This window comes from Urocitellus parryii, chromosome 12, assembly GCF_045843805.1.
Source record: "Urocitellus parryii isolate mUroPar1 chromosome 12, mUroPar1.hap1, whole genome shotgun sequence".
NCBI classification, from domain to species: Eukaryota; Metazoa; Chordata; class Mammalia; order Rodentia; family Sciuridae; genus Urocitellus; species Urocitellus parryii.
In genome coordinates this window covers 102,985,153-103,011,980 of record NC_135542.1, presented here as the reverse complement: position 1 = coordinate 103,011,980, position 26,828 = coordinate 102,985,153, and the positions used below count along the sequence as shown (strand labels likewise).

General features: G+C 36.3%; 1 protein-coding gene and 1 non-coding gene across 2 annotated transcripts in view; both read right to left on the bottom strand.

Moving 5' to 3' along the window:
- Positions 1-26,828, bottom strand: part of Dnah6 (dynein axonemal heavy chain 6) — a 275,338-nt gene that overhangs the window by 132,914 nt on the left and 115,596 nt on the right. Inside the window, exons 29-38 of the mRNA XM_026413801.2 lie at positions 26,487-26,624; positions 23,413-23,580; positions 21,443-21,591; positions 20,026-20,133; positions 13,328-13,883; positions 11,711-11,833; positions 9,556-9,738; positions 8,943-9,086; positions 1,845-2,066; positions 880-1,027 (exon numbers count right to left, since the gene is read on the bottom strand). Coding sequence (XP_026269586.2) covers positions 880-1,027; positions 1,845-2,066; positions 8,943-9,086; positions 9,556-9,738; positions 11,711-11,833; positions 13,328-13,883; positions 20,026-20,133; positions 21,443-21,591; positions 23,413-23,580; positions 26,487-26,624 — 1,939 coding nt within the window. The remainder of the gene's footprint in view (positions 1-879; positions 1,028-1,844; positions 2,067-8,942; positions 9,087-9,555; positions 9,739-11,710; positions 11,834-13,327; positions 13,884-20,025; positions 20,134-21,442; positions 21,592-23,412; positions 23,581-26,486; positions 26,625-26,828) is intronic.
- LOC144249898 (U6 spliceosomal RNA) lies at positions 12,344-12,450 on the bottom strand. The gene has a single exon (XR_013342345.1). It is a non-coding gene; the product is annotated as a U6 spliceosomal RNA (small nuclear RNA).

Below are 26,828 nucleotides of genomic sequence, written 5' to 3'. Positions count from 1 at the left end.
AGGTGAACTTTAAATTAGGTTTGGGGATTGAAGTTTTACATTGGCCCAGACTCAAAACATCTGAAGGTGACCAGAAGCTATTTATCTTAAATAATTAATAAGGGTGGGTCAAGGAAATCCCTGCCTTAAAATGCTGACTGATGCAAAAACCCAAATAGTTTCATGTTTATTCCCCACTGAGTTCAGAAACTCAGTGTGCTAGGTAAAATCAGAGTTGTTAATTTTAAATAAAGGGAAATCAATTCAAGCCTGGGTGGATAGAGTGAGAGCCATGAAGAAGCAAAGACTGAAGATGTTCTGGTTTTAAGGGAATGGTAGAAATAAACGGCTTGCTTATAACAGAAAGATATCTAGATATCTGGTACAGGAAAAATATCACTAATAGAATCACCTTGCTTTGGTTTAAATATGCTTTGTCTCCACCAAAACTCACGTTGAGGCTTGGACTCCAATTGTGTTTAGAAGTACTGAGACCTTTATGAGGGATTAATGTTTTCTTGTGGGAGTGAGTTCTTGCTCTCAAGGGACTTCATTGATCGCCATGAGAGTGGGTTGTAAGTTCTTGTTCACTTTCTTTCTCTCTCATCATGTGACCCCTCTCTCATACATGTGTTTCTGCCACGTGATGCTGTCCACCTTGAGGCTGATGAGGGCATCGTGCTCTTGGACATCTATAACTGTGGGCTAAATAAACCTCTCTCTTCTTTGTAAAGTAACCAATCTCAGGTATTTTAGTGTTGCAACAAAAATCAAACCAAGGCACATCTTTACAAATAAAGTAAGAAAATATCCAATTGTCCTTTACTATGTGTGGTGTTTATATAATTTATTGGCTTAGTGAGTAGTTTATAGAGAACAAATGAAAATGACAGTTCTTACCTAGAATATTTTTTCTTTTTTTTTCCAGTTTTGATTCAATGATCTCTTGTGTCCTTGCAGATGAAGTTTGGGCAGAAAAATTTAGATAAACAGGGACATAGCCAGCAGATTCCTGAATTCTAGTTAGCAATCCTTTGGCAATAACGGTCTTTAGATTTAAAAAATCAGTTTGTTAATCTCACATTCAACATAACATATTTTTCAATAACCTTTATTAGTATCCTGTACACTGAGTAAGAAATAATATAAGAGAGAAGTTAAGTCCAGACTGAAATGTTCTCTATTATTTAGTTATACTTATCCGAGCCAAAAAAATATTCTAATCAGCTCTATCTCAGAAAAATAATCTTATTTTAGCTGCCTACCCAAAGCCATCTTGGTTATTATCCAAGACAATTTGACAATGAGAGTTACAGGAAGATTTAAACTTCTTTTGGAAATAATTTAGATGGGAAATAATGAATCACCGCATATGTGGAATCTTCCAAAATAAAGATCAAGCAATCAGAATCCTCCTATTACCTTACTTTAAAAAAAAAAAACCATGAAAATAATGTTATTGTCATATCAGGTAGAAGTAAACAGGCAAGAGGGAACCAACTGAATTTCATCAATAGTGCTTTGAGCACAAAAATTATTCTGGACAATTCTTACCCAATCAGTGCAGTAGCAGTCCCACGAATACCAACAGATAGAATAATAAAGTCCCTAAACACAAACTCTGGCCTGAAAATCTACTATGGTTTACATAATATCAGCCCAAGGATTTATTCAGAAACTGGCAAACTTTGAAATAATTCCTAGGATCAGTATAGATTTAGTACAGCTATAGACTTCCTGAAAACATAACAAAATTTTAAAAAATTTCCCCTGAGAAATGTGTGCTATTTCTGGTGAGAATAATTCTTAAGTTCACCATGCCTTAATGTTTAGAACAGAACTTTTTTTGATGTTAGGTTTCCTACCTTGCCAACTCCAGTTATTCCAGTAAACAAAACTGAATGTTTGACTGCAAGTAGTTTTTCCATTAGATACCCAAAGCGCACTGTGTCTGTTGTGGGGACAAGCATTTCAAAAAACGGAATATCTCGGCTGTACTTGAAAGTAGGTATAATTCGTTCCCAGGGATCCATCCGTTTAGTGTCAAAGTCCACATGAATGCTCCAAAGATCACCAGAACTCGGAAGCTAAAGTATAAAATTAAATACCACTTTCAATAGGTAACAGGCAACACAGCAAATTGCAATAGACATATTCTCATAGAAACAAAGGGAAGTCAAAAAACATGAATTTATTTGGATTTCTTTTTTCTTTGTGAAGAGTAAGTGTTTAAGTATCAGAGGTTAATTTTAAAAACAGAATCATGTAACATAATGCATGGAAAATTCAATTTACTGATTATATTAAAATCCCATATCAGAAATACAAAGTATTTTCAATATAATTCAAAATCCAGGGGCTTACTCTGTGCCAAATATTGTGCTTTGTGCTGGAGACATGTGCTGGATGAGATCCAGCTTCTGTCTTCAATGACATGGAAGACATATGCACTTCAGCTAATATCCATGGGGAAATGAGAGGTCTCATGAAGTTGCTACATTTACAAAGGAAGGATGGCTAAGTTCAATTTGTAGAGGAATTATGGTGGTGGCTGAGATGTAAGAAAGCTTTCAGAGTAGTAATGTTACAGCTAAGACTTGAAGAGCAGGCAGGAATAAGATTGGTAAAGAAGGATAGGGATGGGGAGGAAGAGATCAAATTCAGGTTAAAAATATAGAGTATGAAGACTGAAGCCATGGAAAGTATAGTGTATACTGAGAACCATTAAAGCAAAGTGAGAGATAAGAGTGGGAATACAGACAGGAGCTAGATTGCACAAAGCATTATGTATCAAAGAACTCAGTTAAAGAATCTAAGTAGGTGAGTGACATAATCAGATTGTATTTTAGAAGGTTCATTCTGGCAGCTATATGAAGCAGTGTTGTTTTAAGCTCATTTAATAGTGACTGACTCTTAGTAAGAAGGTAATTTTACATGGGGATCCTGTACAGACATACAAGCACATCTACAAATGTATAATATTTGCCCCTGCAATGTATAATTCACTCTGTTTTCTATTTCACCCTATTAAAAAAAAAACTCTTTTGAGGCGGAACACAACATCTTATGCCAGATTTTAAGAGTTCAGTTTAAAGAGCTCATGTTATAAAGTTATATATGCAAACAGTAATGTATACATTTACCTCTGGATCAAGACATAAAACATGTCCAGCACTTCAATACTGTCTTCCCCTTCCTTATCAATTCTAGCCACACCTGCATTCTCCTATGAAGTAATTACTAGTTTATTTGTTCTACTTATCTTTTCATCAGTACCACATTCTCTTCATTACTAATGCTTTATTGGTTTAAAATCTTTTTGTTTTATTTTTTCTTTTTGACAGTGCTAGGGATAGAATTCAAAGTATCATGCATGTTAGGCAAGCACTCTACCACTGAGCTCCATCCCCAGATCCTTGAGTTCTTAAAATCATGTAGTTTAAGTCCTCCAAGTTTGTGTTCTTTAAGATTATCTTTGTTATTTTAGGGTTTTACATTTTTACACAAATTTTAGAATGAGAATCTGTTTCCATAAAAACCCTATTGGGGTTTTGAGGTTAGAATTACCTTGAATCTTCAGAATATATTTGGGAGAGCTAACCTTAGTAGTTATGAATATTTTAACCCACAAATGTAATCTGCATATCTCTATTTATTTAGATCTTTAAAAGTTTCTCTCAGCAAAGTTTTTAAGTTTTCAGGGAAGTCTTTTACATCTTTAATTGGATTTATCTGTTTTTAATATTTTCTTGCTAATGTAAATGGTATTGCTTTAAAATTTCACTTGTTAACTTTCTGTGGACTTTAAATTCAATAGCTTTGCAAAATTAATAATGTTAATAATTTGTTTGTGAATTTTTTAGGATTTTCTACATATTCAATATTGTTTCCTGAATATAATGATAAGTGTACTTCTTTCCTTCCAAAGTTTGTATGTTTTATTTCTTTTTCTTGCCCTTCTCACGCTGGCTAGAACCTCCAATATAGTGCTGACTAAATGTTGTGATAATGGTTATTTCATTTCCAAAAACTAGTTATGATACTTTCATGGTAAATTAATAGATTGTGACCTATAATTTAAAAGCATGGAGAGGGTGAATTATATATATCTGAACAAAGGTCTAGGAAATAAGAAAGACTATTCTCGAAGACACAGAGAAAAAACTCAGATAAATACAGTTATCTCATAATAGACAAAGATGCCAAAAACATCGATTAGAAAAAAGATAGCCTCTTCAACAAATGGCGCTGGAAAAATAAAAAAGCCCTATGTAGCAAAATGAAACTAAATTCCTATCTCTCACCATGCACAAAACTCAACTCAAAGTGGATCAAGGACCTAGGAATTAGACCAGGACCCTGTGCCTAATTGAAGAAAAAGTAGGCCCAATCTCCATCACATTGTATTTGTCCCTAATTTCCTTAATAAGCCTCCTAAAGTGCAAGAAATAAAATCAAGAATTCAAACTAAAAAGATTATCCTCAGCAAAAGAAACAATCAATGAGGTGAAGAGAAAGCCTACATTTTAGGAGCAAATTTTTGACACACACATGCCAGAGAGAGCACTAATCTTCAGGATATATAGAGAACTCAAAAAACTTAATACCAAAAACCCAAATAACCCAATCAATAAATGGGCTAAGGAACTTAACAGACACTTCTCAGAAGATATACAATTGATCAACACATATATGAAAAAATGTTCAACACCACTAGTAAATGCAAATCAAAACTACTCTGTGATTTCATCTCACTCCAATCAAAATGGCAATTATCAAGAGCAATAATAAGTGTTGGCGAGGATGTGAGGGAAAAGGCACACTCACACCTTGCTGGTGCAACCAGCAATGGGGGAAAAGGCACACTCACACACTGCAAATTGGTGAAACCACACAGGAAAGGAGTATGGAGATTCCTTAGAAAACTTGGAACGGAATCACCATTTGACTCAGCTATCCCACTCCTTGGTTTGTACCCAAAGGACTTAAAGTCAGCATATTATAAGAATGCAGCTACATCAATGTTTATAGCAACTCAATTTACAATAGCTAAACTGTGGAACCAACCTAGATGCCCTTCAATATATGAATAGATAAAGAAATCATTGCATATATACACAATGGAATATTACTCAGGATTAAAAGAGAATAAAATTATGACACTTGCAGGTATATGGGTGTAACAAAATGAAATTAAACTCCTATCTCTCACCATGCACAAAACTTAACTCAAAATGGATCAAAGACCTAGGAATTAAACCAGAGACTCTGTGTCTAATAGAAGAAAAAGTAGGCTTTAATTTTCATCATGTGGGATTAGGCCCCAATGTCCTTAATAAGACTCCTATAGTATAAGAATTAAAACCAAGAATCAATAAACGTGATGGAATCAAACTACAAAGTTTCTACTCAGCAAAAGAAACAATCTGAGAGGTGACAGAGAATCTACATCCTGAGGGGCAAATTTTTACCCCTCACACATCAGATAGAGCCTAAACTCTAGAATAAATAAAGAACTCAAAAAGCTAAGCACTAAAAAAAGCAAATAACCCAATCAATAAATGGGCCAAGGACCTGAACAGACACTTCTCAGAAGAGGATATACAATAAATCAACAAATATATGAAAAAATGTTCATCATCTCTACCAATTAGAGAAGTGCAAATCAAAACCAGTTTATATTAATTATTGACCATCTCATGCAATTTATGGAATACTTTGCTGAAAATACAAGTCTAAAAATTAGTAAAGTAAATTTACAAGCTAGAATTTAATATTCATCTATTGTAAAGAGTTTTAATGGACTCCACACCTTAATTTCTTTATAATGAAAAAGGACTTCTAATTTTTTAAAAAATACAATAAAATGTTATCTATGGTTGAAAAAATAAATTAAAAAATCTTAGGGGCTGGGGATGTGGCTCAAGCGGTGGCACGCTCACCTGGCACACACGGGGCGCTAGGTTTGATCCTCAGCACCATATAAAAATAAAATAGAGATGTTGTGTCTACCAAAAACTAAAAAAAAAATAAATAAATATTAAAAAATTCTCTCTCTCTCTCTTAAAAAAATCTTAGTATTTTTTTTGACACTATTGTGAATGGGATAGTTTTCCTAATTTCTCTTTCAGTGGATTCATCACTGATGTATAGAAATGCATTTGATTTATAGGTGTTGATTTTATATCCTGATACTTTGCTGAATTCATTTATTAGCTCTAGGAGTTTTCTGGTGAATTTTTTTGGATTTCTAAATTTAGAATCATGTTGTCAGCAAATAGTGATAATTTGAGTTCTTCTTTTCCTATTTGTATTCCTTTAATTTCTTTTGTCTGTTTACTCTGGCTAGAGTTTCCAAGACTATGTTGAATAGAAATTGTGAAAGAGGGCATCCCTGTCTTATTCCAGTTTTTAGAGGGAATGCTTTCAATTTTTTTCCATTTAAAATGATGCTTGGCTTGGTATGTTCCTACTCTCCCTGTTTTTTCTAGTGTTTGGAACATGAAGAGGTGCTGTATTTTGTCAAACACTTTTTTTCTGCATTTGTTGAGATGATCATATGATTCTTGTCTATAAGTCTATTGATGTGATAAATTATGTTTATTGAGTTTTTTATATTGAACCAACCTTGCATCCCTGGGATGAACCCCATTTGATCCTGGTGCATTATCTTTTTAATATGTTTTAATATGTGATTTGCCAGGATTTTATTGGGAATTTTCACATCTATATTTATCAGGGATATTGGTCTGAAGTTTTCTTTCTTTGATGTGTCTTTGTCTGGTTTGGGTATCAGGATGATACTAGCCTTATAGAATGAGTTTGGAAGGGTTCCCTCCTGATCTATTTCATGGAATAATTTGAGGAGTACTGGTGTTAATTCTTCTTTAAAGGTCTTGTAGAACTTGGCTGATAATCTGTCTGGTCCTTGGCTTTTCTTGGTTGGTAAGCTTTTGATAGTATCTTCTATTTCATTGCTTGAAATTGATCTATTTAAATTGTGTATTCCCTCTTGATTAAGTTTGGGTAGTTCATATGTCTCTAGAAATGTGTTGATGTCTTTGAGATTGTCTGCTTTATTGGAGTATAAATTTTCAATAGTTTCTAATTATTTTCCACATTTCAGTAGTGTTCATCATTTGGAAAAATAAGAGACCCAGATTAGCCAAAGCATTCATTAGCAAATAGGAGGCATCACCATATATCAGACCTTAAACTATACTACAGAGCAATAATAGCAAAAATGGCATAGTAATTGGCACCAGAATATACATGTAGACCAATGGTCCAGAATAGAAGACACAGACACAAACCCACATAAATACTATTATCTGATACTAGACAAAGGCACCAAAAAGATAGATACATTAGAGAAAAGAGAGCCTATTCAAAAAATGGAGCTGGGAAAACTGGAAATCCATATGTAGCAAAATGAAATTAAACCTCTATCTCTCACCCTGCATTAAAATGAACTCAAAGTGGATCAAAGACTTAGGCACTAGAACAGAGACTCTGTGCCCAATAAAGGGAAAAGTAGGACCAAATCTCCACCATGATGGCTTAGGAACTGACTTCCCTAACCAGACTCTTAAAGGGCAAGAAGTAAAAGCAAGAATCAATAAATGGGATGGATTCAAACTAAAAAGCTTCTTCTCAGCAAAAGAAACAATCAATAACATAAAGAGAGAGCTTAAAGAATGGAAGAAAATCTACCACAAGCACATCAGATAGAGCACTAATCTCCAGCATGTATAAAGAACTCAAAAAACTTAATACCAAAAAAAAACCAAATAACCCAATCAGTATATGGGCTAAGAAACTAAACAGACATTGCACAGAAGAAGAAATACAATTGATCAACAAACATATGAAAAAATGTTTAACATCTTTAGCAATTAGAGAAATGCAAATCAAAACTAAGATTTCATCTGACTCCAGTCAGAATAGCAATTATCAAGAATACAAGCAACAGTAAGCGTTGGTGAGGGTGTGCGAGAAAAGGGACACTCTTAGATTGCTCGTGGGACTGAAAGTTGGTGCAACCACTCTGGAAATGAGTATGGAGATTCCTTAGAAAACTTGGAATGGAACCACTATTTGACCCAGCTATCCCACTCCTTGGTTTGTACCCAAAGGACTTAAAGTCAGCATACTATAGTAATTTAGCTACATCAATGTTTATAGCAACTCAATTCACAATAGCTAAACCAACTAAATGCCCTTTAACAGATGACTGGATAAAGAAAATTGTGGTACATATGCATAATTGAATATTACTCACCCTTAAAGAAGATGAAATTATGGCATTTACAGGTAAATGGATTGAGCTGGAGAATATCATTCTAAGTAAAATAAGCCAAATGCCCAAACCCAAAGCCTAAATGTTTTCTCTGGTAAGTGAATGCTACTCCATAATGGGCAGGGGTGGGGAATAATAAAGGAACTTTGGATTGTACAAAGGGGAGTGAGGGGAAGGGATCGAGTATGGGGATGGGAAGGAGAGTGGAATGAGATGGACATTATTACCTGATATACGTGTATGTTTACACTATTGGTGTGACTCTACACCAATATGTTCAGCCAGAGGAAGGAAAGTTATGCTCCATTTGTATACAATGTGTTAAAATGCATGCATTCTACTATCATGTATAACTAATTAGAACAAATTAAAAAATAAAAAATAGGGCTGGGGGTGTGGCTCAAGCGGTAGCGCGCTCGCCTGGCATGCGTGCGGCCTGGGTTCCATTCTCAGCACCACATACAAACAAAGATGTTATGTCCACCAATAACTAAAACAATGAATATCAAAAATTCTCTCTCTCTCTTAAAAAAATAAAAATAAATAAAATTAAAAATCTTCTTAGTGAATAATTATTTTGTGGCATTAAGATTTTTAGAATTGTAATCTTAACATTTATTTTTAATGATTCAAAATTATGATTTTAAATTTATTTTGTTCTTACCCTGGCATCAGGGTTATCATCAAATTGTGTTCTGATAAACGTATCAAAAGAATCCCAATGATTTTCATTTAAGTTTCCACCCAAAGACCATAAGTAACAGAATACAAATGTCTGGCATAGCACAGTGTTCAATTTCACTTGTTCCTAAAAAATAAAGAAAATAGTTTTAATATTTCATAAATAAACGTAAGAAAAATCTTAAGTTGTACCACATATGTTTAATGGCTCACAAAATGGAATTTTCTTATCTACATAATTAAATATTGAAGAGACAATGAATGGAAAGGCATATGTAGGAAAAACAGCTCAAAGTTGTCTTTTAGCTGCCTATTATAACTTTTCTAAATGCATGCATAAAGTTATTTAAGCAGATTGAGACTATGTTGTACACTGCATGTGAATTGAAAATTGAGTAGAGGACTAAACTATAGGACCTCTAACATTTCTTCTAACTTTGAGCTTCTATGAATCTAATAATAGTCATTACTTCTCTGAAAAATTAACTTGAAAATCAATGACCTATATTTCAGAAAATTTAGAGTTAATTATTTGCAAAGAATCTATACAATATTTCATTTTCTTAGCTTCACAACAGTAAGAAAACCCTTCATACCATTGTCAAGTTAATTCCATCTTTTCCCAATATCAAAGACTCTAATAAGCAACAGAGGGTAGTAACTTTGCTGATGTCCACTTGTGGGATTGCCTGGGTGCACTTTTTGTTGATAAAATGTAAACCTTCATCAACATAACGTTGGAAAAGGTTCAATATATATTCTTGGGCTTCCTCATTCAGCTAAAAATGAAACAAATGAATAAAAGTTTAGCAAAATCAGATGAAACATATCATTATGTTTAGAAAGAAGTTGGCTAAAATTCATATATTCAATGCATTCAGTAACCTTTAGACCCCAGGATATAAGCATCATAAAGTATGAAACAAATTTTAAGGGGACCTTATATGATTAGGAAGGAACACAGGAAAGAATTACTGCAGAGTTGAAAACATTCTACTTCTTGGTTTGATAATGGGTACAGAGGTGTTCATTTTATAATTATTTCTTAAACTGCCAATACATATCTCATGCACTCTTCTTTACTGCAACCTTTCATAATTAAAAACAATTAAAAAAGAAGAAACACAGAAGATATCATTTAAGTATCTCCCTGTCAGGCAAAAAGGAATAATTTCCAAAGATTTAAAAATGAATTCAGCCCCCTTAACAGTCTTATTCAACTAGAAGCCCTAGCTAATGCAATAGAGCAATAAAAGGAAATAAAAGTTATACAGATTAGAAAGAAAGAAGTAAAACACTTTGTTCACAGATGTCATGATTGTCTATATATAAAATCCACCCCCAAATGACAAAACAAAACTGGAACCAATAATGATAGTAAGTTTGCCGGATACAGGTTAATATAAAGAAGTCAAGTATAAATGAAGAATATGTGGAATTTGAAATAAAAAAATATAACATGATTATATATTAGCATTAAAAATGAAATAACTTTAAATCCAATAAAACATGTACTAGATCTACATGAGAAAAACTACAGTGCTCTGATAAAAGAAGCCAAAGAGACCTAAATAAATGAACAGATAAACCATGTTCATATCTAGGAAGATTAGTGTTAAGATGTCAGTTTCTCTAAATTTCACCTATAAAATCAACAATCAAATTTCTAGCAAATTTCTTTATAGATACTGAAAAACTGATTCTAAAGTTTATACAAAAAGGCAAACCCCCCAAATCACCAAAACAACATTGAAGAACAAAGCTGAAGTTCTGACAAAACCCAACTTCAAGATTTAGTATAAAGCTATAATAACAAGACATGGAAAAAGGATTAAAAAAGTAGATCAATGGAACAGAATAGAGCTCAGAAAGAGGCCCGTACAAATATGGTCAACTTATTTTTGACAAAGAGCAAAGGCCATTCCAATGGAGAAAGATAGTTCTCTCTGGTCCATCTCCTCCTTTATCCCTGTCCCCCTTATCTCTTTCTCTTTCCTTTCTCTTCTTTCTCTTGCTCTAATTCATCTTTGGAGTGGGAGAGGCAGAGAAGAAGACTGTTCCCTTGGAGAAGTGATGGGATAGTGAGAATTATTATAAATGTTAAAATGTTGTTAAGGTAAAGAAAAAATCCTATTTTAGAATGCAGGAAATTCAGAGGCTAGCATGGAACTGAGTTGTTTTGGATAATAATGTATAGGATTTCCTTCATTTGGAGTGAACTATAAATCTGAGGTGAGAATGTGTCATGGGTCTTGCACCTATGACAAGGATGGAAACTTTTCTTTCCTTTCTGGCTCTCAGAGGTGTTGGGGGTTCCTAAAATATAAAATCCAGTTAGTGTTTGTATTTAACACTTCTTTTTATTCATAGTGATTTCCTCTTTTTACCCTTGTGCCTTCTGCAAAGCCTTTCCATGGTTCAGCCTTATTCTATCTGTATTTTTAGGGACTCAGGAAGTGGCTTGTGTTTCTACTGACAGGAACCAGTCTAAGAAGCCAGGAAGAGCAGACTGGAAGCAGAGTGACTCGGCAGGCTGGCAGGCTGAGGTAACAGGTAATGAGGAAAGACCTGGGGAGTATATAAACATTCCTGGAAGACCCAGGAATTCTTAGGGAGAAGGACAAAATAAAATTTCCTCAATTGAGAACAGTGCTGCTATAACCTACTGCTATTTGTGCATTCTGGGGAAGTGTGAGCCCCAACAGATGAAGATACTGGGAAATATCTGATTGCACATTTGATTGCACTTACCTTTTTAGAAACCCGCTTCATCCATGTTTTAACATAAGGCATCCATTTTAGTTCTTCGGGATCCACAAACACCATTCCACATCGACTGACTGTTGCAGGAGAGGCAACCTTTAGATCTTGCACCTAAAATTGAAAAAAGTTGAACAGGAAATAGCTAATTATACTTTTTTTTTTTTTTTTTTTTTTTTTTACCTCTTTTTTTTTTATTGTTGGTCATTCAAAACATTACATAGTTCCTCATACATCATATTTCACAGTTTGATTCAAATGAGTTATGAACTCCCAATTTTATCCCGTATACAGATTGCTGTATCACATCAGTTACCCTTCCATTGATTGACATATTGCCTTTCTAGTGTCTGATGTATTCTGCTGTCTGTATTATTCTCTACTATCCCCCTCCCCTCCCCTCCCCTCCCCCTTTCTCTCTCTACCCCTTCTACTGTAAATCACTTCTTCCATTTGAATTATCTTGTCTTACCCCTCCTTTCCTCTTATATGTCATTTTGTATAACCCTGAGGATCGCCTTCCATTTCCATGCGATTCCCCTTCTCGTTTCCTTTCCCTCCCACCTCTCAACCCTGTTAATGAAAATCTTCGTCTCAAGCTCTTCGTCCCTACCCTGTCCTTGTAAAAATATGGAACGCTTCACGAATTTGCGTGTCATCCTTGCGCAGGGGCCATGCTAATCTTCTCTGTATCGTTCCAATTTTAGTATATGTGCTGCCGAAGCGAGCACTAATTATACTTTCTTATTCATCCAATTTCAGTGGTAGTGATTCAGACCTTTTAAAGTTTAACACCAAAAGGCTTCATGTGGAGGACAGTGGGAGGGCAATAAGTAATTTGAAATGGAGAAGCAAATGTAAGTGAGGCATAGGGTAAAAAAAAAATGAGTGTAGGAGGACATTGTCAAATCCTTATGGGCAGGAGCTGGGTGTAGTGGCACACACCTGTAATCCCAGCAACTCAGGAGGCTGAGGCAGGAGGATTGCAAGTTCAAAACCAGCTTGGACAATTTAGTGAGGTCCTGTCTCAAAGAAGGAAAAAAAAGAGCTGGAGGTGTAGCTCAGTAGTAAAGCATCCCTGGGTTCAATCCCCAGTACAGGAAAAAGATATCAGCAGGAATAGACATTTATTTATTTTTCTTTTCTTCTCTTTACTTTTCTCATTCTTGTGTCCCAATAGCTAGCCAAATTCATAGTACACATGGACATTTAATCAGTAATTGATGAATGACTAGATCTTGAGTGGTCTTGGTCTCTTCCATATTTTGTAGCAGTATTTGGTTCCACATCCTTTCTCTAATTTCTTGCCAAACATTCATACCACAGTAGGATAATTTATTCATATAAAATAATATTGCTTAATGAGGAAGAATTTCAAAGAAACCAAGTACTAGGAAAATCAGAATTAATTCTATTTCCTATTTACACAGACAGGAACATTTGAGAAACTTTTTCAGGATTGGCAACTATTTCAAAAGGATAATTTAATAATTACTTATTAAGTAAAAAAAAATAGCACAGATGGTAAATGATACATCATTAAAAAAATTAATGATGGCATGCCGATTTTAAGGAATGATTTCATTCCACAGTAAGTCATACATTTACCTCAAAGAGCATGTGGATCTGAGGTGTGAGTTTAATCCTTTCACTGTTAGCCAAGCAAAGCATCTTGTTATCATCCAATACTGTATTTAAGTTTTCAATCCAAAGAGCATCCACTGGTCCATCACTGATGATCCATTTATGGTCTTCTGAAGTATCATTCACAGCTGCTCGGACACTTAGTGCCATCAAACCATCTTTCCATTCCAAGGTTATGTTATTAACTTCACCATATAATTCACCCATGGTGATTGATTTAGGATTAAGAACATACGTTTTAACTGCTTGATAAAAAGGATTGCCTAAATCAAGTTTTTGTAAATTCCCTAAAGTTTCTGCTAGTATTTGATAAACTGTGGTCTTGCCACCTCCTGTTGGCCCAACTAACATAACACCATGCCTCACAAGCATAGTTTCATAGAACTGTATCACTTTTTCAACCATACAGATTTCAGGCTGAAGGTTTTTTCCATTCATGACATCCACAATTGTTGACTGCAAAATACCATAGTCGTGTTCTGGAATTTGGACTCCAGGAAAAAGATCAGATATGATTCCACTGAGAAAACAAAAATAAAATTTATTAGGAAGCAGTGGTCACTGATACCTTCTCATATTTCTACAATTACTTGATTCTTCTGAATATGCACAATGTTAGTTTGTCCTATATGCTGTAACAGAAGCAATCATTTTTCTCTGATATCTCGTATAATTTTGTTTCCTGTACAGTAGACCAATGTTCTTAGTATAATAGGAACTCTCTGAGGATATGCAATATGTCTTATGTTTCTGTATTGCCAATAGTATGTGGTATGGTACCGAACACATAGAAGGTGATACATTTATAAATTTATTTTTAAAATTATATTTGTGTCTCAACTTTTTCCAAATATATTTACCTACACTTATAACTATATATAGATATTCAGAAAAGTAGATGAGAATTTAAGTAGACAATGAATATGGGGTAAAAAAGGGAGAAAGGGAAAAGTTGGCTGTTTCTATGAGGAACATTTTTAAGGGAATTTTTGTATGGGAGAAAAGAAATTAAATCTCTACCTTATATTTTATACACAAATACACTTGATATACAGTAAAGACCTTACATAAAGTGACAAAAGTATAAGATGAAAGTGTGGAAAAAATGAATTTTGCTATATTGTGTAAGGAGATCTAAGAAAGACAGGAAGTCTACAACTGAAAAAAAATGTTGATAGAGTGAAAACATAAAACCGAACAGGCAAAAAATATATTTATATGAGTTTAAAGGCTTTATACATAAACTTAAAGAATGAACCAGAGACTTGTATTTTTCCAATGTTTATGTCAGATCAAGGTTATGAGTTCTTACAAGAAAAGAGCACAATAAAAACATGCTTTAGAGTCTGTGTGTGCAACGGGGGCTGGCCAGAGGCCATAAGAAGAACTTCTTCCATCAGCAGTGCATTCTCCTGTCCCCATGAGGAGCCTGAGCCACTGTGTGAGGGCAAATCTGGATGATGAAAGAATCTGTATATTCTCAGACTCTGAAATCATTGAAGTGATATTTATTGCTGCTGATTTAAAAATAGGAGGGTATGCATTATCATGAAGTAATGAGGAACATCTATCAAGGTTCTTCTCCTTCACACAATCTCATAGACTACTTCTAGTCTGAGACTAGAAAAATACAGCATAAGGGGTACTTGGAATGGAAATATATAAAATTATCCTTATGGTAGTTTTCAAATATGTCCACAATTTTTTTGATATGTCTACAAGAAGCAGAGAATAATTCCTATTCTGTTGATTGTGGGCCACGTTTAAAGGTTTGCTTCCTGCTAATGAACAGAAGTGATGGGTGGGTATTCTGGGATGCATGGACCACCTGGCACAAAAAAAACAATGTCAGTCTAGAGTGTCAGCACTAGGCCTTGTGTGGAAAGAGGGTCTTTGCAGGTATTATCAGTAGAAGTCATGCTCAATTTTAGGGTGTGCCCTACTCCAAAGACTGTGTTCTTATCAGAAGGGAAAACCACACACTCAGAAGCTCAGCTACGTGAAGATCGACACAGAGCTGGGAACACTGCATCTGCCAGCAAGGGGTCTCAGGCTCACTGGCAGCCATGGAAGCCAGGAGGAGCCATCCTGTTTGAGGTACTTTGTCATGGCAGCTGGGGACACTGACCCAAGGATGACTTTACAGACTACATTATAAAGGCTCTGCCCTTCGTCTTGGCTCTCTCTCCTGGATTTCTAATTCCAGAAGGTTAGCTGACACGTCATAAAGTACTCAGGCAGCCCACAGAGAGGTCCCAGGGTGAGGAGCCAATGGCCTTGTGCAGGAGCCATCTTGAAAGAGGACCTTTCAGCTTCAGCTAAGAAGTCACATGATGTGAGCCCCTTCAGTCAAGAGGTCACATGACCACAGCCCCTGCCCAGATCCTGCCAGCACCCTTCTAAAAAACCCTGAGACAGAGCCCCAATTAAGCTACTTTCAAGTTCCTGACCCACAGAAATCCTGCATTGATAAATATTCATTATTTCCAGCCCCTGAGCTTTGGCATAATTTTATATAGCAATGAACAACAAATACAGTCCCCTTTGTTCTCTCAGATCCAATTTCCCCATCTCCAAAGATCTTGAAGACCCATTGCACACGCATTGAGAGCTGAACAGAGATTTCTTCTCCCAAGGCTCTGATAACTTTCCATAACTTCATTTCTACTCTTAACCTTCCTCATTTCTTTGACAGATGAAAAAGTAGGCTTCTTTCTTTCATGGAGCTCACTGCCACAAAGACCCATTCTCTTTGAGATGTAAAGACTCTCAAAAAAGGGTGATTGCCATTTTCGTGAATGAGCTGTATTATTTTATTACCACATATATTTCCAAAATGATCTGAGGTTTTTCAGATTTCTTTGGAGATGTTCTTAGAAGCAGAGCCTAAGACTGGCATTCTATCCAGTAAGTTTTAGAGGATAAGGCGAAGGGGCTTCTATGTGAACAGCTGGGCCTTGGCTCCCTGATTCATTTCAAAGCTCCCTAATGGCAGCTGTTACTCTAACAACTTTTCCAGTTAGGAGCCAAAGATGGGAGAGGATCTTTGAGAATGGAGCAGCGAGAAGACAGGTGCTTCATGGATGTGCAACAGGTTTCCAGAGGCAGACATTGGTCATTGCCTGATTTAGCACAAATTTATCGAGTACCTGCTGTGCACTGGACACCAGATTTTAGGTCCTGGATATGCAAAGAAGAATGAGGTAAAGGCCCATTACTGTCCATCAGAGGATCCAAAACCATAAACAGATCACAATATGCCACAAGAACAATAATGGAAATACAGGCAAAGTTGAATGGAAACCCACAGTGTGGAGAGTGGTGACAGTGAAAGGAAAAGCAGTGTCTGAAATTGGGGGCCCTGATGACTTCATGGCTGTGGCATGCTTGGTGCCTGGGAAAGTTTCTATGCAAAGGTGCAGGATGCCTAGTTGCTATGGTAATGCCCTCCTTGAGGAGGCTCTCTGTACTAGAGGCTTAGCCTCTACCATGATCTCAGGCACACAGCTCCTGGAAATAAAGGAACTCTTCTGCTAGACAACCACAATGATTCACCAGTTCTGCTGCTTCTGAGCCTGCCTACATAACAGTAACTTTAAACAACGGACTTTCTTGAGAGCTACCCAAAGCTCCTAACATTGCACATTGCAACTATAGTATATAACAGGAATAAGCTGCATAATGTTGCTAACTCTGTAACTTTCATGAATACAAAGAATAATGCTTGCATAGTCTTTAATCTGATTAATGAAAAACACATAATAAAGATTGCTGGCATAAAAAAAAACATGCTTTAAGGATATTAAATGTATAAGGTTGTGGAGGTGAAGGAAGATGGCAGAAGTGAGCTAGGCAGTGAGTCCTGATCTTATCACAACACAGAAAGGAGGCAGTAAAGGAAGAGCAGAATTGAGAGGTAGGTGGCAAAAGAAATCCTCTAAGTATCATCATTACAAAGTTTGAGACCTGAAGGGACTGGAAGATAGGTTACCAGAGTAGATAAAAAACTCAGAACTTGAACCCAAACTGAAGGGCACCAGAGAGAGAAAGGGTGGGGAGTGGACATTCTTTTAAGCTCATTCACTTAAAAACTGTTGAAAAGACCAAATTTAAACTGCAATGGTCATATAGAAGGCTTCTTAAACAGCACAAATAGCTTAAAACCAAATTGTGTAAAGAGCCGGGAGTCTGCAACCAGCTGAGTTCTTAAATCAGCATGGTGTCTTCCCATGCCCAGACAGCTGCAAGTTAAAGCAGAGGGAAGCCCCCTGCAGTGGGACCTCTTATAGATCCATCCAGAAAGAACTTCTAGAAAGACCACTACTAGCCATAAATTGCAGAAACCCCCACCCTCTTTCCCTCCCTACATAGCATTCACTCCGTTGCTTGACTAAGACAACAATGAAGCAGATTTGGCCTCCCAAAAAGGAAAATAGATTCACCAGGCCTCAGCACTGACAATGTGGGGAGGCACTGTGGATACTTGTAGGACCCTGCAATCAGATTTAGAAAACATAGAGAATCAATTCCTGCCATTCACAGCCCAGGGCAGCAGAAATGAGAATCCAAGTGAACCACTGGAAACCCTTCAGACAGTACCTCACAAATCATTCACAGAAAATCCACAACCAGAGTTTCTATGTTCACAGACAGCCACCAGGATCTTCACTACTGCAAAAATGATACAGTAGAGGAGAATAGGTACCCACAACACACACAGAGGCACTTCAGAAGCTGAATTATAAACTATTGCACAAACAGAATCAGCCAATCCCAACACTACACTCTCTGAGCAGTGAGGTGCAGGCCCCTGAGCTGACAGACCAGAAGCTGCTGGTAGGAGGTTTATAGCAACTAGGGAACTGGCTCTTGTGCCCCTGCAACTCAGAAGAGATCCATAGTTAAAGACTGATGGACATCTGCTAAATGTCCAAACAAGATTCAACAAGAATTTTCTTCACCTTGACATGGTATATTATAAAGTACTCTAATATCAATTTTGATTATATTAATAACTTCTTAACTCGAATGATAATTGTTAACCCAATAGCCAACATTGTACCCTCAACCCATTTGAATATATTTCATCTAATGGTTTAAAACATCAGTTGGAATCAATCTACCTATCTTTGTGTTCCTAGTTCTAGTTTATACCTGCTTCTCTTACCCACTATACTTGTACTATCTGGTACTACCTCAAATAACACCCATTCATCTATTTCTGCTTTCAACCTTCATGTAAATTACCCTTTTATTCATTCTCATTCATATTCATTCATTCATATTCTCTCTCTCTCTCTCTCTCCCCCTAATCTTTCATGCTCTCTCCTTTTAGTCCTCACTTAAGGTTATAATAAGTTTACCAAATTTAACAACTAATATTTTAACCTATTCCAGAATTTTATTATAGGTTTATGCCTGAAATTGAGGACCATAGAGAACAGTTGCAGCAAATTTTTGATCTTATAAGGTTGAGTAGAATGAGGCATGGCTCATAAGTCATTATAGTAAATAGGGCTCAGTGGCATCTCTTAAAGTGGGGAGTAGAAGAGGTCCCACATTGAATTAAAGAAAATTAATTCACAAAGTACTCCTTCACTTAAAAGAAGAAGCCAGAACTATACTGAGAGAAGGGTAGACATATACAAACAACATAAAAAAGCAAGGGACGAAACCATCTCAAACAACCCAGAATTCCTCAACAACAGACTGTTGACTCCACAGCAGAGGAAATGTCAGAGAAGGAATTGAGAAAGTTCAGAGTTAAACTGTTCTATGAGATAAAAGATAACATAAGCAATGAAATCAGAAAATACCAAGAAGTGAAAGATCACTTCAATAAAGAGATAGAGATTCTGAAACAGAACCAAACAGAAAATCTTGAAGGAATTAATAAACCAAATTAAAAATTCAATGGAAACGATCACCAATAAATTAGACCACTTTGGATATACATTTTCAGGCCTTGAAGACAAACTATTCTTAAAAATGAAGTAGGTCATAAGAGAAAAGATGTTGATATTATGAACAGAATATTTAAGAAATCTAGGGTAACATTAAAAGGCCAAATCTAAGATTCACTGGGATAGACAAAGGTTCTGATAGATAAACTAAAGGAATGCATAATATTTTCAATGACATAATATCAGAAAATTTCCAAACCTTAAGCAACATAAGCATGGTAATGAGATGTATGAAGGGGAATAACAAAATAAAACTGTTGAAAAATGATTGTATTTAGACGTAGTTGGCAAAAGGGAGGTAATTGTTTTCAACGAGACTAATTTGCAAAACTATTTTAAGACTATACACATTTATAAATTGGAGAAACATAAAATTAAGTAATAAAAAAATGGATAGGAGCAATAACATTTATGTTAAGACCAAGCCTGATTTTTTTAGGCTAGAAATTTCTCTTAGATAAGGAATTTTACCAAAAGCTAATGTGCACACAGCCTGGTGATCAATATTTTGAAAAAAAGTGATTTGAATAATGCTAAAAGTTGAGTATCTTTATTGTAAACTAGTATTTCTTAATTAGTATTAATAAATATCTTCAGAAAAGATGAGAAATTATTAATTTGTTAGAAATAATGAAAACAAGACCCTTCTTTTTCTCTATATGGTAGCTAGGCTTTATTCTATGACGTCTAGAAACTTACCTGAACAGAATAGCATCATCTGTTAGAAATTTTGGCAAGTTGGAGTCTCGTAAAGCTCTTATCAAAACCACATCTTCGCTTAGGTCTGGGTTCTCTCTTTTTAAAGACCTAAATTCAAGGAAATATTTCAGACTATGTTCCAAAAACATGAGATGGAATGTGATTTTCCGGAATTATGGGCCAGGGCTTCTGCTTGTAGAAAGCTGCAGGATGATTCCCATTCTATTTCCAAAATGTATCCATCTCTATTACATCACATGTTAAGTCCTGCACTGGCTACATAGTCTTGAGGAGAATGAGAAGAACATCTTCTAAAATGCCCTTCCCCATTAACCCAGACTTTTATCCAACTTTAGCTTATAGTTCCTTGAATGCATCACCATGACTCTCATCCTTGTTACTTTTTTTTCCTATCTGCCCAGAAAAACCTGCTTTGCTCTTTTGCCCACTCGAACTTACCTTTCAAAACCTAGCCCACTTACTCTATTCTCTAGAAAGTCTTCTATCTTCTGTCTCACACTCTAGTGAACCATGGGCACAGCCCAATTTGGCCCTTACCACATTGTATAGATGACTGAATATTTGTCAGTTTTGCCCACTGAACGTTTTGTTCAGTGTATTTGAACTCTTAGTTCCCTAGTCCCTTATTGGCAATCCTGTAAAGAGGATATGTACTGAATCTAGGAGGATAAAAGAAATAATGGAGGCTAGAAAGGGCAAAAGAGATTTGTGCAAAGCTACAGGATCACACACAACAGGGGCCCTGGACGTTCTGAGCCTGAGTCAGTGAGTCATTCCCAAGAGGAAGGACTAGAAAGACTAGAGTCTCCAAAAGACTCCAGGCAAGTTGGGGATTCCAAATATTGTCATTTCAGGTAGTTATAAAGAGAAAACTTAGGGTTTGAAAATTCCTCATTTTCTTGCCTTGCTAGAAACTAGAATGTAGTCCAATCTTGGATTGCACTGCAAAAACAGAGATAGAATGTATGACATAAACCTGAACTGAAAATAGGATGACAAAATTTCTTTCAACTCTTGGGGATTTTTAAGGCAACACGTTTAACTCACCTTAGCATATATACATAGCAAACTATGTGCTTTTTAAGTCTTGTCATCCTGTCTGATGATATCAAAGGCTTTTGTACACTAAAACCCAATATATGCTATGACTTTAGGGAAAATGAAACTTAGCTGAAGCCTAGTTGGATTCAGGAGAGCAACCATGTTGGGACTCAGTGAAGATCTGTCACATATCATGGGAGAGTCACAGGAAGAATGCTGCAAAAGCAGCCACTAATATTTATTAGTCACTTGCTATGAATTAAGTGTTGCTGTAAGAGCCTCCTGTGAGTGACCCACTTAATGCATTTGATTACAGAGTTCGGAAGTTTCACTCTCAATTAATTTGGTTTCTTACCCAGCCATGACCAATACAGACTTCACAGCTCTCATGCCAAAATCATAGTGATCCTGTTGAGAGAGCTGTTCACTGCAAAGCTTATACATCTGGGTCATTTTTCTTGCTAATGTTTTACTGGATTCAAATCCTTCAGAATATAGGATTACCTAGAACAGAAAAATTTAACACAATACTTCTTATATTGTATTGATGACAATATATTAGTATAATACCAATATATTAAAAATCAACTTCTTGACTTCATGCCTTTTCATGTTTTTATATTATTTAATAAAGACATGTGAAGAGTGAAGGGAAAAGAATTTTCAGGGCCACAAGAAGGGGTCAGGTAGAATATTATAGGTAATAGCAGGAAATTGATTTTCTTTCTCCATGTAAATGAAGATGTGGGCTTGGTGACTTTTAGTTCAAGGAATAGCAGAGTTCAATTTTTGGAAATGTACAAATAGAGGTTGGATGGTATCGTAACTCCTGAGTACAAAATCAAGAATTGGACTTCTCTAATCTGACAAAAAGGCCACCTTGGTGGATAGTACCAGTGATGGCCACTTGCTCTCTTTAGGTTCCCTGGGAATCAAGGGAAGCTACATAAAGATTTGTAGCTTCTCCCTATAAGACTACCTTGGCTCCTGAAAAATTTCTGCATCCTTGGTTAAATTAGTTGAATAAAGCCTGACATCTTTGACAGTGGTAGGAATGGACCCTTCCTTTACCCATAATCTGCCATAACCACTGCAGAATTTGAAGGATGCATAGATGTCTTACAAGGCCTATTTTGTTTACTGCTTTTAATTACTGATTTGCAATGTTTTGCACACAAGTAATAAAAATGTTTATTGATGACAGACTCTGACTATTCTCAATCTGTAACAAGAGGAGTAACATTCAGAAGATGAGATTTTTAAATTTGCCCCCTCAATACTGACTAACAGTAATAGTACAAAATATGAGATATGAAAAAAATATATTGCACTGGGTTTTAAACCCAGTTTAGTTTCTACCAGGTGGGACAATGAGCAAGAAATAATCATCCATGTCCATAGAGAGAATCAGAGTGAAGCCAACACCCATCTTAACTGCTTCCCCCACCCCACTATGCCTAAAAAAGTTATTGAGGATACTGAGCTTTTGAGTTGTAATTCTTGCAATGACAGGACTTGGCATGGTCTATTCTGATGTTAATCAATTACCTTAACTTTATAGAGAATTTTAAAATTATCTGTTATCAAAGGAATTTATTAGCTAAAGGAATAATCTGTGTTTTCTAAGAAATTCCATTCTTAAAAGGGTGGTGTCTCATTATGAAAAGCAGTGCTGAACATAAGGGGCCTCCTGGAGTCTGACAATATTTTGGTCTTGGTGGTCAGACAGATGAATACATGTGTAAGAATTCACTGAGTTTTACCCTTGTGAGCCTGTGCCCTTTATTGCATACAGACCGTACCTTAATCCAAGTTCCTTGAAAAATAAATATGATACTTAAGAACATTTATTCTTAGCTAGTATTAAGGAATAAATACCATTGAAATTAGAAATAAAATATGTCTTGTTAGATAAAGGCAGAACAAACAATATCACAATTTATTAGTGATTACTGTTTTCTTACTAATTGTTATAGACTGACAAACCAATCCTTCCATCATATTGATTAATATAGTTTCTACTCAGCATTCCTTGATTCTAACAACAACAAAAAATGCATAAAGGGAAGTGAGAATAATACAGTATTTCAAGAACCAATCCTTACATTTTAATTCCTAGAGATGAACTGATAAAACTGATAAATGAACTGGTTAATGAAACTCATGGATTTATTCCAGTTTTAGGGGCCTACTATAATTGCAGTAAAAAACAACTACCAAAACCAAACATGCAGAATAAACATTCTATGTGATAACAATCTACAATAAAAGAAATCACATTGAAAATTTTGCTTCTTAATAATAAAAAAAAAACAGAAAGCTTACCTCTGCAATCAAAGCATAATTTGGAACCATCATTGCCATTGGTCTAAATAGAGCCTTCAAATTATCTGGCAACTCGGTTCTGCCAGCATATCCAGGATTCATTGTGATGAAGGCTGCACAAGTCATAACCAACTTTATTTCTCTTCCCTCAAACATGAATCTAGAGAGCTGTTTAAAAAGAAAGTATAAATGAACCCTTCTCCAGACATTTGTAAATTCTCACATAATAACTGAGCACGAAGCATTCAAGCAAAGACTACTGAATCCTATTGTTGGGACAACAGGGAGCATTTCTCTTCTGATTCTGTTCTACCTACTTCCAATCTCTGGGTTCTGTGTTTCATATTCTCTGCCTCCCTGCCCCTTCCTTGACCAATATGTCTCTTCTTTCCTCGTCCAATCCTAAAATCTTCTAGGCCTCAATATCTTTTGCTTAGACTCTTCAGTTCAACAGTCACTAAAGTTCTCCACTCCCACTTTCTGGTATTTTCCAAGAAATTCTAATCTATTCTTAACCTTTGGTGCCTTTTCACTTTCATTCAACAGCAGAGGCTTGTTAAGCACTTATTGTGGATGAGGCTTAAGTTAGCCATGGAGGCACAGAGCTGAAGGAAACTTGACTCTTGAGAAGCTCTAGGTTTGTTGTGGGCCATCAGACCTAGACAGTATGACAACATGGTGCTAAAAATATTACAGTGGAGGTATGAGCAAAGCCTCCCTTGGGAGAGGCAGTTTTCTTGAGACCTGAAGAATTAAAAAGGACATTTCAGGTACATAAGCAGGAGCAGCCTTTCCTGGAAAAATGAGCAGGAGGAAGAAAGAGCCCTGCATGTTCCAGGAATGACCAGCAATCTACTTTGCAACAAAGTAAAAGTATGGCTAGGTTGGGGCCTGGACATGTAGAGTCTTGCACACTAAACTGAAGAATTTAGTTTTAGTCCCCTGGTTGAGGGGAAACAGAGGATTCTTGTAAGCAGAGTGATAGGAACAAAGATGGTAGTGGAGAGGTTGGGCAAACTACAGACAGGGAGGCCATTAAGGAACTGTCACTAACACGAAGATGAAAGCCAGAATTTGAGAGGTGTAAGTGGGGATGAGAGGCACCTAGTAGGTATAATTAATATAATTTGGTGACATTTTAGATTCTGGGTTGATAACAGACAAATCAGAGGCAAATTCAGGGTTTCTAGTTGGGCCACTGTATGAAGGTGCTATAACAAACATGAGGAATAAGGGAAAGACCAGGGCAGAGCTAGGGCAATGTGTCATTGCCTAGATGAGGCCAATTCTCCTGATGTTAAAAGACTAAACGTGCTATTCAAATCCTCCATCTCTGTGCTTTATTTCTTCTATAACAGGGGATGCACCCCACTCCAAGTATCTCATCTGGCCACTAGAAATTGAGGTCAAGGTTGGTTAATCTCAGAGTCCTCCTACTTTCCCTAATCCTCACATGGTAGCTCTTGAGCTGGCAGTGCTTCTATTTTCTCTGGTCATTGCCCCCCATCCAGCTTTGTTTTCAGTTACTCAGCAGGATGATAATGATTTACTGGTTATATCTGAAAGTCCTTGTCTTTAATATAGACATCCCCAGAGTATGTCGCAAGGAGGAGGGTGGGTAGATGAAGGAGTTCAGACTTCAGGGTCACATAGATCTAGGTGTGTATCTTAGTATTATGAGGTCTACTAAATATTTTTTAACTTTTAATCCTTCTTACCTATAACTTTGAGAAAGTACCATATACTACACAAAAGTTTGGTGTAAAGATGAGATAAATGTAAAGTATACCACAATGACTTTTATCAGTTATTAAAGTATAATTCCTCATTTCTTTTTATTTGTTCTATAATTTGTTTCTTTATAGAGACAATAACCAAAAACTTAACAACTCTTTATCAGGGCCCCCTTTTGATATGAGTGGTTCCTGTTCCAGAGGGGGAGTTGAATGTAAATGTCTCCTGCTCTGTCAGGCAAAACCTTACTTATAGAGCTTGAGGACATCTGAGGCTTTATTGACAGGGGCCTAGGGAATAGTGGGGGACCCTTGAGGGGCTTGGAGGGATTTTAGTTTGTATGGGCTGTGCATCACTGCTGCCTTTCAGTGACTAAAGCTCAGAAGGTCAATACAGAGCATTAGGAGTCTTGGTCTCATCTTTCATTGCAATCAGCTTCCAATACAATATCCCCTTCTTCAGAACATATTCATATGTGGCTGAAACAAACTTTAAATAACAAGACTACTACAAACATTCATTTGACCCTATACTCCTTAGATTTTCTAGTCCAGTGAGCTCTGGAGAGCCAAGGTCCTCTTGGATTTCCTAAGATTTCTACCCATTTTTCCACCAGCAGTAAGCTAAGCCTGGAGGCTATTATGAACACAGTGAAGTTCATAAGAAGCAATCTTAGAGAAACAGAAACAAGAAGGGCAGGGAGCCGGCTTAGTGGTACATGCCTGTAATCCCACCAGTTTGGTAGGCTGAGGCAGGAGGATCTTGAGTTCAAAGCCAGCCTTGGCAAAAAGCAAAGTGCTAAGCAACTCAGCTAGACCCTGTCTCTAAATAAAATACAAAATAGGGCTGGAAATGTGGCTCAGTGGTCGAGTGCCCCTGAATTCAATCCCCAGTATGCCCCTCCCTGCAGAAAAGGAAGTGAAAGGAGAGAAAAAGGAAGTGGAGAGCAGAGGAACAGGGTGTGAGTATGTGAGGAAGAGCTTCACAGGTTCTTAAAGACTCTAAGACATGGAAGACACAAATCTGAAGACTTAAAAAAAACCTTAGAAAATTTTGTTTGTGTAAGTTTTTGTTATTTTTCAAAGGCACTCTAGGAGGTTGACAGCATGTGACTACTATGGGACTGAGTCTCATATTCTTCTGTATCGTCACAGCACTGATTTTTCTCTGTGTTGCTTGGATGCAGAATTAATTCATCCAATTAAGTCCTGTTGCTGTAGCATTCATCAATTAAACCAGAAATATGAACTAGATAGGCTAAATCTAGAATTTTCCTTCCTCAAATACAACAAGCTGTGTGTTAGCTACAAACTTAAGATAGAGAATTGACCAATCCTTACCTTTGCGGCTTTGGCATTCCTAATGGTGATGAGTTGCTGTGCAATCACTGACAAAACTTCTATGTCTATTCGATTAAATTCATCGAAGCAGCACCAGGCTCCTGACTGGGCCAACCCACTGAAGAAGCGCCCCATCATCTGAAATCACAATAAAATCATTTACCTTTGAATTACACAGTTTAATTCCTTCAAAAGCTAAATTTTGAGCTGAAGTATTAAACAGGAGAGGTGTTATCTACAAATAAGCAATGGTTTTAAGTAAATAGTGGGCTGTCAGAATGTAAGAAGTTTTCTACAAGAAATCTTTTTGCCTCTCTCAAAGCTTTGAATCTAATTTTTACT